The sequence below is a fragment of the Coccinella septempunctata genome, chromosome 2 (genome assembly GCF_907165205.1).
Source record: "Coccinella septempunctata chromosome 2, icCocSept1.1, whole genome shotgun sequence".
Taxonomy (NCBI): domain Eukaryota; kingdom Metazoa; phylum Arthropoda; class Insecta; order Coleoptera; family Coccinellidae; genus Coccinella; species Coccinella septempunctata.
This window is the reverse complement of record NC_058190.1, coordinates 40,257,073-40,270,547: the sequence shown is the minus strand read 5'-3', so window position 1 is coordinate 40,270,547 and position 13,475 is coordinate 40,257,073. Positions and strand designations below refer to the sequence as shown.

Here is a 13,475-nt window from a genome sequence, read left to right as displayed (position 1 = left end):
GTCAGAGACAGTTATGTCATCATTACGTTTTATTATGACATAAATGTCATTGAGCCACAGTAAACATTTATCATGGCATCGATTACTTCGGAAAATAAAGGAAATTCCAAAAATATTATTAATTTATTTCCTAAATCAGCAGATTGTTCATACGTATCTTGCTATTGGTAAGTCCTCAGAATAAATAGGTCATTTGTTTTTCAAATTATGAATGATAATGGTCATGACGATTTATGGAAGTTCGGTGTGTTGTTTTTCATGCATAAGTTCATGTTTGTGATACATGAAAATGTAAACAATGAACCAGAAGAATTGCTCAAAGCATGATATTTATTTGAAATACTTTTCCATACTTGAGTAATATCCATACAGCAACCGGAGTGTTGTCTTTGGAACTTACTGAAATTTTTTGATATTATCATTCAACATTCAAACCCACTTGAGTACCAAGCAGAATCTTAATTCTGATTTAAATTCTAAAACACCGACGTGGATCCTGAAACTTTTGCTCGTTTGTTTGAATTCATAACCACAGCGGTCTTCCATTCAGGTACTGAACTCGCCCATCTCTGCTTGGCACCTCGAAAAAACTTATTTTCTCAATATTTCCAAAAATAAAAATTTCATCAAGTTGAAAACTAGTACTTACTCTAATATAGCGTTGTAAATGTTTGTGCGAAATGTGGTGTTCGGCCTGCTATCAATTTCTGAAATAGAGATTTTTTTTAGTGGTAAGTTCACCACACAATTTAGCCCGAGTATTAGTACAAATTCAGTACAATTATACCAGTATTTTTTCATATATGTATTAACAAAAAACATTGGACCAGTGCTTTTCGGAGTTTTGGACACTATACCACTGCCGTCTTTGAAGAAGGCGCTTTAGATGGTTGTGACTAAATTAGTCTGAAAATTTCTCTTCATTCGTGAGTTCGAGTGTTTACAAACTTACAGAACCAAATTTGACTAGAAATTATTCAGTGACCCCTCAAAATTTGAGATGTTAGTAGTCTATTGGGCAAAATGATAGCGCTCTCGTTCCCAGGAAAAAAACACGAAAATAGAATTTAATTAGGAGGAAATTAATTATATTATGATTATGATCTTCAAGCTAGCATGTTTAAATGTAATCAATGTACCAGATGAGATTTTATCAAAAAAATTAATTATTTTCAAGCTGTGCCTTCCCTAAAATGAAATCGTTTTTGCAAGGAATAGTGTATATTAGATAACATGAAGAAATTATTCATATAAATTATTTTAAACTATTTGTCCTTCTCGTTATTTTATACTTGGAAGTTCTTGGGATATCATGCAACCGGTGCAGAATTGGATAAATGAAAAAATCTCCCAAGCAAAATGCAAATTTTTGCGTGGAAAAATATTTCTAGAATAGGTAGGTAGATCAGGTAGCTCAGATATCCTCTGAAGGTACTTCAAAAGAAATAATCAATTTAATTATTCGTTCAATATTCTGAAGAATTTTGAAAATTTCGAACTGCTGCTGCTTAGGAAGTTCCCCACCCTGTTTGAAAAAAGCATAATCAAATGATTTGCTAAATAGTAGGGTCTCATCACTTCAAATTTTATTTCCATAATTCGAGTGCATCCTCTCTTAAATGAGGATTACCATCGCTGTAATATACAGGGTTAGGCATACTGTATTTTCATTTTATTTTTCAAATACACTACTTATATTATTTTGTAAGTTTCATTTTAATTACGAAGGATGTATTTTTCCCATCTTTGATGTGAGGTTCTGCAAAAAAGGTTTAGGTTGCTCCATGAAGTAGAAATGCTGACGCTTGAAGTGGATTTGGGTCTTAACGTCTGACACAATCATTTGAATTGTAACTACATAGTTTCTGGTCGAACCCCGTAAGTATAATTGATTGGACACGATCAAAACATGCAAAAGGCGGAATAACAAACTAGACCTATCAATTCTTTCGCTCTTCATCGGCACGCATCTTCAATTACACCAATATCGCCCCCCAGTGACCGGGAGCATGGTCACTTTTTTCAGTTATGGTAAAACTTATTTCCCTCTCGTTAACGACGAAGTTTTATGGAATCGTACAGTTTTTCCACATTGTCCGACTATCGATTTTTCGCGGCAACAAACACTCGGACAGCGTGCATGTTTAAAAGGCATTCTAAATTATGTAGAATAACTCAATATTTTTCATAATCAGTATACAATCGCACGTTCCGAGGGCGACACTCCTAACGGGTCGAAAAACATGGAAAGGTTCGCGACCTTTTCAAAACAGAAGTAAGGAAGGAATTGGATGATAGATGTTTCTATCGTGTGAACTGTGTGTTCTGTTTCAGCGAGGAGAACGTGTTCAAGTTGTGCGAAGACGTGACCAGGAGGTATCCCGGAGAAATACAGAATTGTTCAGTTGTTTTCGTGTCGAATGCGAGGAGGAAGGTTCCGTTGTGGAAGCAGAGGGCTGGGAAGGATGAGGATAAGCTAGTTATCTGGGTAAGTCTGTTGAACATACTCAAGCGAGTCCTAAAGCTTGGCATGCAGAAGAAGCTCAATCTTACGATTTAGTAAGTTCGTCAGTTTTGCACCCACACATCAAGGAATGGAAGTTGAAAGTCGGGGAATAACCCTAGATAAGAAGCTTCTGTGCCTTCAAAGCAAGAAGGCCTCTAATTGCGTACACTCTATCTGGTTGGAGATGTGGCTGTAACCCTATAGAATAGAATAGAATAATACTGCGATGGATATTGTGGAGAACAATAATTACCTATGGATCAGTAGTCTAGCATGAAAAGCAACAGGAAAACTTTGTACAAAGGCTGGCCTGTGTTTGCATCACATGAGATCATTACGGATCTCACACTTCTACATCCAGAGATTAACTTGTTGCAGGGGGTGTGGACGATGTTTAAACACCTTGTCTTCAAGGTAGCCCCAACAAAATAAGTCGCAGATGCTCAAATCAGGTAACCGCGTTGGCGACTACACGTCCCTTCTCAGTTAGACCAGTAACATTGTTAACATCTGTCTCAGAAAAGCTAATGTGGGCTGTAGCCCCATCCTACTGGAACCAGATGTCACCCAGATCGTGTACTTGAGCCAGTTTTCTCCATTTCAGGCTGAAGAAAAGTTCCCAATATCGAAACGTAACGTTGGATCAACTTGCAAAAAGGATGACTGACGAAAATGATGCATTTTTTATGAAATATCTTCGAAACGTCAAGTTTTGAAACAACCATTTCAACCGTCTCCCAAAAAAAATTATTTTAAGTACTCAAAAATTAAAAATAAAAATGGGTATTTAAAATTTAAAGCGTTTCGTTTCTATTGCACATGTTGGCAACATCGACTGGAATATGCGTTGATAATAAAGGACAACAAATACACTATCTTAATGAGATAGACAAAGATGGCTGTCTATGAAGTCTCTGACGAACGAGGAAGGTTGTAAAATTTTATGGGTTTTTTATGGCCGGTTGCTGTTGAGGCTCGCCAGTGAGTACGCGCCTTATGATGGCTGTACAGGGTGGGCAAAATTCGTTGTCTACTGAGGGGATCTCGAGAACTATATCAGCTAGAAGAAAACGGATGACACATTCTCGAGCTCTATTTTCATGACTAATCCAAATCTGAAAACAAATTCAGCCTATCATTTTTAGATTTCGAGTTATAAACAAAAATTGAGATTTTGACCATTCCGAAAAGTTCTCATAACTTTTTTGTCTTTGAAGTTACAGATCTGAAATGTGAACCTCCTTAGGCACTTTCATACGCAGACTCAACTGACAAAAGATTTTTTTTTCCGAGTCAAAATCACAAATTCAATAAAAGTTTGCATTTAAAAAAATTAACGTTCACCTAATGATTCGAAATGAAAAAATATTTTGAGGTCATCATTGGATTTTACGTAAAAAAGTGCCTTTAGAAGGTTCAAGTTTCAGATCTGTAACTTCAAAGACAAAAAAGTTATGAGATTTTTAGGAAATTGTCAAACTCAAAAACGAAGTATCGTAGGAGGCTGAGGTTTTCACCATTCTTTGTTTCTCCGAAAATGAGCTCAGAAATGTGTCATCCGTTTTCTTCTAGCTGCTGTAGTTCTCGAGATCCTCTCAGTAGACAACGAATTTTGCCCACCCTGTACATCAACAGCTATTATTTTATAAACAAGCCATTGTTCTTTTTATTTTCTAGTAGGCGCTGTTGTCAAATCGTAAACTTGAAACGAAGCTATTTATATTTTAAAACCTCATATTTAAAGAATGATTTTGAATAGTTTTCGCGGTGCATTTGAAAAATTCATGAATGAAACTCATGAATATTCAGTTTAAACTTGCATATGCTGTGATAACCCAAATTGAGGAGAATTCCCCATTGTTTACACCTGTTTGGGAAAGTTCGATTGAAGGCGTATTATTTCTTTCAGGACTACCACGTGATATTTCTTTACCATCCAGAGCCTCAGAGATGTTTGGTCTATGATCTAGATTCCGACCTACCATTTCCGACCTATGTGCACAAGTACATCACAGAAACATTCCGTACCGACCATATATTGAAATCTGATTATTTCAGGTAAAAAGTTGTTCATATTGAATTAATAGTTCAATTTATAGGGCAGGTGAACTTCCGTTAGCACCAACCAAGTTCAAATAATCCCTCAGTGAATGTGAAACGTTGTTGTTTTTTTACACTTTGAAAAGTATTTTACGTCAACATAATCTTGAATACCTATTTTATTTATTCATATATTTATTTAATCAAACGGAACAAGCCATTTTATAAATTATACTGTACCAGAATACCAGAAAATAACTTAAGTCGATTTTTTATAAAATGATTCCTTTGATGAGTTCTACCATCGGTCAAAAAAAAAACACCCCGTATATTCTATTTATTTTAGCAATGCGGCGGACAGATCAGTGTTGGCAACCGTTTGGAAACGTGTTCAATCGAATTTCTCATGTCAAGAAGTAATGTACAGGGTGGGCAAAATTCGTTGCCTACTGAGGGGATCTCGAGAACTATAAGACCTGAAAGAAAACGAATGACACATTTTCGAAGCCCTTTTTCATAGAAACAAAGAATGGTGAAAACCGTAGCCGATTCTTCGTTTTTGAATAATTTGCAAAAAATGAAATTTTGATGATTTCGAAAAGTTCTCATAACATTTTTGTCTTTGAAGTTACAGATCTTAAACTTGAAGCTTCTTAGGCACTTTTATATAAAGAATCTAGTGTCAAAAGAATTTTTCCAATTGAAAATTAACATATTCAATAAAAGTTTGCATTTAAAAAACGGAAATTCGCCTAATGATTCGAAACGAAAAAATATTTTGAGCTTTGAGCTCGTCAGTGGATTCTACACGTGAAGAAGTGCCTGTAGAAGGTTCAAGTTTCAGATCTGTAACTCTATACACTAAAAAGTTATGACGAACATTTCGAAATCGTCAAATTCTTTTTTATTGCTAATAACTCAACGAAGGATCGTAGGAAGCTACGGTTTTCACCATTATTTATTCATCTGAGAAAGAGCTAGGAAATGTGTCATCCGTTTTCTTCTAGCTCCTATAGTTCTCGAGATCCCCTCAGTAGACAACGAAAATATCTCAATCAGACGCGAATATATTACCTATACATATACATATAAGAAACAGTACCTACTCTGATGGAGTCGTAGAAAAAAATATTGTACATTTACGCCCAGTTGCAGGAAAGTCCGATGAAATTTAATGCTGCTTCAAAATTTTAATGGGGCATTAAATTTGAAAGCTCCTTTAAAATTTTAATCCTCCATTGTTTTCTTCAAAATGACGGTTTTATATTTAATGGGGCATTAAATTTTAATGGATATTCCTGCAACTAAAGCCATAGGATGATATAAAAGTCAAGCTCAGAGGCTGAAATCATCTTACTCGTGGGTAACGAATATCATTTCGTGTTTGTCAAACAATATACAATATTGATATTTCATTTGTACGTTTTCAGATTTTTCAGAGTAGTTCCAGCCAAAGAATTCCTGAATGATTTTTCATCTGACAGGAGGCACATGAAGAGACCTGACGGTACCTGGATTAAGCCGCCACCAAGTTATTCGCCAATCACGAATTCAAGTAAGTACCTATTTCTTCTTCGTAGTCAAATTTCTTCACAGCAGTCATCACAGTGTCATAGCTAGGTAGGTGGACAGACAAGATGTATTTGTTCGGAAATTTTCCAATTCTCCAGATATATTGAGAAATCCTTCGTGATCCATGCCGCCAGTTGAAGATGCGCGATGTATGTTTTAATCGCACATGTTCTCATAGCCCCATAGTCATTGGACTAGAGCCTAAAAAACTACATAATTTTCCATCAATTGAACAAGCTTACAAAGTGAATGTGTTTTTAGATAACCCACATAATTTAGAAGATTTCATTCAAATGGATCCAGCTAAGGGACCAGGCGAGGTCCTCAGCTTGACTCAATTCGTTCAAAGGTTCTACAAACCTGCTACATAAATTATGGAAGCAAAGACCCTCAAGAGGAACCAAGTCAATTGGATAAATACGCTTAGTCTTTGCGTACATCATATGCCTACGTTTCTGACCATTGCTCTCTGAAAGCTTGGTATGCAACGATAAAAATATTTTCAATGTTGTCCACCTATTCCGGATTTGTTGTCACTTCTTCGTGTGATGGTATTTTGCAAGGGTTGGATCTGGTTGGGGATTCAACTGTGAATGATTATTGTCGTGTGTTCTTTGTACTGATTCGTCACATGCTCTGAAGTGTACTTTATTCACTAAAAACTTACCTTAATTTTCACTCTGAGCTGATAAACTCAAAACAAGTACAATACACAACCTAAATAATCACTGATGAAGTTGTTGCGATGTATTGGCAAATTTTTCTTGAAGTTTGATCGAGTATGGTGAAAAATACCTCAGCTATAATTTTAAATGCACTCCTCTATCCTCCTCAAGTAAAAAAAGTCAAGTCCTTTTGAGTAAAGCTTGCAAGTTCTTGTTGCACATAATAATCTTGTAACAGTATTCAAAAAAATTACAACTCTTTAAATTTTACAGTAATAGAGTTAATGGATTATATAAATATATATAAAATCAATGTTGAATTTGAATACATTATACTTATATCTTTGAATAATAATAATGTCTATTCAATGACCATTTGATTTAAATGTGATATTTTCTTTAGTGTCATTCAAATAATTCGAATGAAGAAATAATTATATTGCAGTATGTTACCTAGATTGTTTTTATACAATTTTAAATATCAGTTATCTATTGTTTGATAGTTTTTGGATGTCAACGATTAATAAATTATATGCGTGTATATTATTGTGATAAACTGAATTTTCTATCTATTTATCTACTTTAGAAACCAAGTCATGGACCAACAATACAGCTTGGTGAATATGTCGAGACCATAATTAAAGAATTCTTCTAAGTATATTCTTTGTATTTATTACTTAGACTCCAATGAAATGATTCTTATAAAAAATTTTCAACAAATCCTGTGTTTCCATCTCATTAAATAAAGTAAAGTTGAAGAGACCAAAATCGATCTCTGTAAAAGAAAGCTGTTTAACTTATTATGCTTCCCCTGTCTTAAACAATATTGCCTTGAAATGTACTTTGCTAAATTTGGGGGAGTAAATATGTATAAGGGTATAAATAAGCATGAAAATTGTTCTCGTATTATAAACCTCGTTGGCCTAAAACATTCTATGTAAAATTATATAACTTGAAGATTACATTTGTTACTTCCATTCTTATACCAGAATGGTCCATGTATGGTTAAGAAAAATTTCAAGAAGTACTTTTTCGCAAGTTGTTTTCCAGATGTCAATAAAGATATATTTGCTCTTATTTGTTCTTTCCGTTACCTTGTTAATTCAAGCTCCTACAGAGCTTATAGGCACTAGATTACCCCAAGGTGTGCAGCCTGTGGTCAATTTTTGTAATCAGAATGAGTTCCAGATTTTTGGCGTCTTAAAATAAGAGTTTTCATGAACTCATAGAGTGCTGTGTTTCTGGCGCTTGTAATTCTCTGAGTCGCAGCCAGTATATTGAATCTACCGATTTTATAATCAAGGTACATTATTGTTGAACATGTAGTTATCATAGTGAAATTATTTACTGAAATCAAAAGGCAAACAATTCAACATCGCTAATTTCTATTCATTGTTTTAAAAAAGTAAACTCTCATAAAAAAAACAGAAAAATATAGAAAGATGGCGAAATATGATGTTCGGGATTACTTGCATCAAGTACTTCTAAACCTAATTAAGCTCCTCTTTACATCTTCTTTCAGTGAACATATATTTACTCCACTTCACTCTGAGAAATCCATTGCCCGTCTTGGGTACCATCACTAATCAGGTTATTGCTCTATGGCCAGTCTCTACGAGAAGGATTTCTAAAGCCAATCTAACGTCTCTATTAACATCTGTTTGATACTTCCAAAGGCACTTGAGAAATACAGCTTCACTTACAGACTTCACAAATGATATGTGTTCTAATACTAATCTTTTGTTCTGAAAAATTCAAAAATTTTCTTCATAAAATATTATTTGCTGAACAAGTGTGAAGATATAATTTACATTTCTATAATTGCACAAAACTGCATGGTTTGGAATACCCAAGCTCCCAATATCATTATCATTAATATCGACAATGTCCAGTTTTATGTTTATCTAATGTGAAATACACTTACCGCTAATTCTTTCATATAAGCTTCATGAATAGTCCTTGCATGCTTCACCATATCCCCTAAGTGTAAAGTAGTGAAGAGTATTTCTTCTTCACTCATGAGATTAGTTAAAGCCTTGATACGTTCATGGAATAATTCAAGGGCTTCAATAACTTCAGAGCACTTTTCTACTAGAATGTATAAATTGAAGCTTGAATCTAGTAAATCATCGTTTGAACTTTTCAAATCTCTTGGAAGCAAATTAACCATAGCTTCCACAATTTTTATTCCTTCTATATGATATGTATTCCATTTCTGAATAAAATTATGAATATCTGCCACTGTATCTCTGGCTATCCTTGGACTTCCTGTCAAATTTTTACCAGGAGTGGTAACGACTGGACTCTGTTTAACTGAAATATATTAGAAATTACGCTACAGATACATGTAACAATTAGGAATGAAAAAAATCTGAAAAATATCAATTTGTGTCCTTTGTGGGTAATAGGCTCAGATCAATAAAATTATTGATCTGAGGTAATAGGGTAATATGTTTTTAACGAGAGAAGTAATGACAAATAGAAATATGTAGTAGTATTCATCAATCATTAGTCTTTGAATCATTGAAATTTTCAGAATTACCAGTTACAGGTGAAAAAAGGTCCATTTCTATTCAAAATCTAATATGTGTGTGAATTATCAAATATGATAATTTTGTTATTACTTCAGCCTGTCTTTGATGACTTTAACCTCACAAATACATCTTCTAATGTCTATGCTCTGTGTGAAAGAACCATAGAAACTAGAGTGAACTTAGCAACGGTTTTCCAGCCACGGTTTCTGACGTACGGTGCTTCGATGGCGCGAGGCGGAGTCGATCGTGCGCGGCGTTGCCAAACTGCACAGAAGGAAGTGAACGATTCATTCGCTTGTATTTCGATATTATTTCATTGGAATGAGAGGAATAATGAAATTTACACATTATTTCAATACAACCTATGTCTCCTGGCATTTGATTCTAAATAATTATTGCCTGTTCATTGATATCCGTACTATATAAGTGAAAAAATTATATCTCCGAAAATACTTCGTGTTCGTTGATGATTTTTTCGCTAAAATATGCGTAATTGAATGCTTCATCAACTTCAATTCTCAAATGAATTTGGGACGCCGTCAGGACTTGAGGAATTGGGATTTTTGAGCCAGCAACGGTTTTCCGTTTTCGTAAAAACTCTATATCTCCGAAAATACTTCGTGTTCGTTGATGATTTTTTCGCTAAAATGTGTGTAATTGAATGCTTTATCAAATTCAATTCTCAAATGAATTTGGGACGCCGTCAGGACTTGACAGAATAGGATTTTTGAGCCAGCAACGGTTTTCCGTTTTCGTAAAAACTCTATATCTCCGAAAATACTTCGTGTTCGTTGATGATTTTTTCGCTAAAATATGCGTAATTGAATGCTTTATCAACTTCAATCGTCAAATGAATTTGGGACGCCGTCAGGACTTGACAGAATAGGATTTTTGAGCCAGCAACGGTTTTCCGTTTTCGTAAAAACTCTATATCTCCGAAAATACTTCGTGTTCGTTGATGATTTTTTCGCTAAAATATGCGTAATTGAATGCTTTATCAACTTCAATTGTCAAATGAATTTGGGACGCCGTCAGAACTTGAGGAATTGGGATTTTTGAGCCAGCAACGGTTTTCCGTTTTCGTAAAAACTCTATATCTCCGAAAATACTTCGTGTTCGTTGATGATTTTTTCGCTAAAATGTGTGTAATTGAATGCTTTATCAAATTCAATCGTCAAATGAATTTGGGACGCCGTCAGGACTTGACAGAATAGGATTTTTGAGCCAGCAACGGTTTTCCGTTTTCGTAAAAACTCTATATCTCCGAAAATACTTCGTGTTCGTTGATGATTTTTTGCTAAAATGTGTGTAATTGAATGCTTTATCAAATTCAATTCTCAAATTAATTTGGGACGCCGTCAGGACTTGACAGAATAGGATTTTTGAGCCAGCAACGGTTTTCCGTTTTCGTAAAAACTCTATATCTCCGAAAATACTTCGTGTTCGTTGATGATTTTTTCGCTAAAATGTGCGTAATTGAATGCTCCATCGGTTCCAAGTCTCAAATGAATTTGGTTTTCCGTTTTCGTGAAAAATAACATTTTTTCAGGTAACCTCTACTTTGCCGTCAACGTTCAATGAAAATTTATGATATAATTCATTAAGAAAGATATCAATAACTTATATTTTGAGTCTGATAAAATTAGACAATTCTTATATATTGAATAACTTTCATAGAATGTTAACGTTGCCCAGCAAGAACCACGTGGAGGTGTAGAGGCATATCTTGCCAGGAATATGGGAAGGAGAAGGACAATGACAGGATATTCAATTGAAAGATGGTAAATTACGTTATGAGTGTTTTTATGAAAAGGAAACCTATTGAAGAATGAAACCAAGCCGAAAGATGAAAAATTACCAACGCATCTGAAAATATCAACAAGTACAAATCAACTATCGTAATGATAAAAAATTGGATTAGATTTCAGGATAGAAGGAAATACATGTTATTAACCTCTGATGAAATTGCGAAACTAAATTCTATTACAATTTTCAATGCACACCAAAATAATCTACAATACATAATTATCGAACAAAATGAAACAAATCTGACAAATTAAAATAAATTGTTGACAAAGATTAAATATACATAATAAATACTTATAATTGAACTTAACACGTTGACTGTCCCATGAATCACATATGATACATAAAAATTTTCGCCAGGAGTCCATGAGTCGTATGTGATTCATTGATTCATTTGACGTTCAAGATAAATATGGTTACTTTTCATGAACGCTGCAGTTTGATCGGTTCATATGGGCTTAACGTCTTGTAGAAATGTGTATTGATAGCCTCAATCATAATTAATCATACGTGATTCAAGAAACGTCAGCATCAAGCCTTCCATTGGACTTGAAGATTTTGAACAAGAACACTTCCTTAAATGGCTGCAGAATTAATTTTTCATAGAATATATATTTTATCACTCAAAAGTAACCCTTCTCTTTGGATAAATGTGTTGGACGTGGGGGGTGAAAAAAAAATTAGAATGGGGACAGTCAACGTGTTAATAATAGTTACAAATGAAGAACTGAAAAAGCACGATAAACAAGACGACGGTTATAATTGTGGAGTTTTCGTCATTTATTTTTTCGATAAATTAGTTAACGGGGAAAGTTTATTGAATGATATTAATATTACGCAGTATAGACAAAATTTAAAGAACATCATCATTCATTCTTCGGATAATATGTCTGAAAAATGCTTATTATGTGGAAATGAAGTCTTGGTTGCTTGTAATTCAGTAAAATGCAGTAGTTGTAGAAGAAAATTTCATGTGAAGTGTATTCCTAATTTAAATTCCGGCGATACTTTTAGCATTTGTCAATTGTGTTTGCTAAATTAGGGTTCTAAAATAAAATTGTACTCACTTTTATTCATTACATTCAAATATTCATATATTCATTAGAATATACCTAGATTATCGATATCATGATGTGTACTGTCGTTCTTGATAACCCAGTTATGTTGGTTGAAGTGAGTTTCGAAAGGTTGATTATGATATACATATGTTGTGTATATAATAATGTGATTGCATATATTATAAATTGTGTATGTATATTTATTTATATGTTTATATATGATTATTTGTAATGATGGTTGATTTCTCCTACTCTTCATTTGTAACTATTATTAAGTTCAATTATAAGTATTTATTATGTATATTTAATCTTTGTCAACAATTTATTTTAATTTGTCAGATTTGTTTCATTTTGTTCGATAATTATGTATTGTAGATTATTTTGGTGTGCATTGAAAATTGTAATAGAATTTAGTTTCGCAATTTCATCAGAGGTTAATAACATGTATTTCCTTCTATCCTGAAATCTAATCCAATTTTTTATCATTACGATAGTTGATTTGTATTTGTTGATATTTTCAGATGCGTTGGTAATTTTTCATCTTTCGGCTTGGTTTCATTCTTCAATAGGTTTCCTTTTCATAAAAACACTCATAACGTAATTTACCATCTTTCAATTGAATATCCTGTCATTGTCCTTCTCCTTCCCATATTCCTGGCAAGATATGCCTCTACACCTCCACGTGGTTCTTGCTGGGCAACGTTAACATTCTATGAAAGTTATTCAATATATAAGAATTGTCTAATTTTATCAGACTCAAAATATAAGTTATTGATATCTTTCTTAATGAATTATATCATAAATTTTCATTGAACGTTGACGGCAAAGTAGAGGTTACCTGAAAAAATGTTATTTTTCACGAAAACGGAAAACCAAATTCATTTGAGACTTGGAACCGATGGAGCATTCAATTACGCACATTTTAGCGAAAAAATCATCAACGAACACGAAGTATTTTCGGAGATATAGAGTTTTTACGAAAACGGAAAACCGTTGCTGGCTCAAAAATCCTATTCTGTCAAGTCCTGACGGCGTCCCAAATTCATTTGACGATTGAATTTGATAAAGCATTCAATTACACACATTTTAGCGAAAAAATCATCAACGAACACGAAGTATTTTCGGAGATATAGAGTTTTTACGAAAACGGAAAACCGTTGCTGGCTCAAAAATCCTATTCTGTCAAGTCCTGACGGCGTCCCAAATTCATTTGAGAATTGAATTTGATGAAGCATTCAATTACACACATTTTAGCGAAAAAATCATCAACGAACACGAATTATTTTCGGAGATA

General features: G+C 33.9%; 2 protein-coding genes and 1 long non-coding RNA gene across 4 annotated transcripts; 1 reads left to right on the top strand and 2 right to left on the bottom strand.

The window, feature by feature from the left end:
- Nucleotides 1-19: 19 nt before the first annotated feature.
- LOC123308077 (protein N-terminal glutamine amidohydrolase) lies at nucleotides 20-7,860 on the top strand. Of its 2 annotated transcripts, none has more exons than XM_044890618.1 (5): nucleotides 20-167; nucleotides 2,335-2,488; nucleotides 4,416-4,564; nucleotides 5,977-6,101; nucleotides 6,380-7,860. In XM_044890618.1, the coding sequence occupies exons 1-5, from the start codon at nucleotides 73-75 to the stop codon at nucleotides 6,487-6,489; spliced, it is 633 nt and encodes a 210-aa protein (XP_044746553.1). In that variant the 5' UTR covers nucleotides 20-72; the 3' UTR covers nucleotides 6,490-7,860. The 2 variants fall into 2 exon arrangements, with proteins under 2 accessions (XP_044746553.1, XP_044746554.1); XM_044890619.1 differs by lacking the exon at nucleotides 20-167 and adding an exon at nucleotides 2,071-2,275.
- LOC123308078 lies at nucleotides 110-977 on the bottom strand. The gene is made up of 3 exons (XR_006537043.1): nucleotides 788-977; nucleotides 650-707; nucleotides 110-580 (listed from the first exon to the last, which is right to left on the bottom strand). It is a non-coding gene; the product is annotated as an uncharacterized LOC123308078 (long non-coding RNA).
- A 291-nt stretch (nucleotides 7,861-8,151) lies between the features above and the next one.
- LOC123307448 (cyclin-dependent kinase 2-interacting protein-like) lies at nucleotides 8,152-9,478 on the bottom strand. The gene is made up of 3 exons (XM_044889769.1): nucleotides 9,326-9,478; nucleotides 8,708-9,096; nucleotides 8,152-8,528 (listed from the first exon to the last, which is right to left on the bottom strand). Exons 1-3 carry the CDS (start codon nucleotides 9,348-9,350, stop codon nucleotides 8,370-8,372), a joined length of 573 nt encoding a protein of 190 aa, XP_044745704.1. The 5' UTR covers nucleotides 9,351-9,478; the 3' UTR covers nucleotides 8,152-8,369.
- Nucleotides 9,479-13,475: the final 3,997 nt, after the last annotated feature.

Coding starts and splice junctions, on each gene's coding strand:
- LOC123308077 (XM_044890618.1), top strand. CDS start 73: ATGGCATCGATTACTTCGGAAAATAAAGGAAATTCCAAAAATATTATT. Junction 2,489..4,415: donor AGGATAAGCTAGTTATCTGG/GTAAGTCTGTTG, acceptor TATTTCTTTCAG/GACTACCACGTGATATTTCT. Junction 4,565..5,976: donor TTGAAATCTGATTATTTCAG/GTAAAAAGTTGT, acceptor GTACGTTTTCAG/ATTTTTCAGAGTAGTTCCAG.
- LOC123307448 (XM_044889769.1), bottom strand. CDS start 9,350: ATGGACCTTTTTTCACCTGTAACTG. Junction 9,097..9,325: donor CCTTTTTTCACCTGTAACTG/GTAATTCTGAAA, acceptor AATATATTTCAG/TTAAACAGAGTCCAGTCGTT. Junction 8,529..8,707: donor CTTATATGAAAGAATTAGCG/GTAAGTGTATTT, acceptor TGAATTTTTCAG/AACAAAAGATTAGTATTAGA.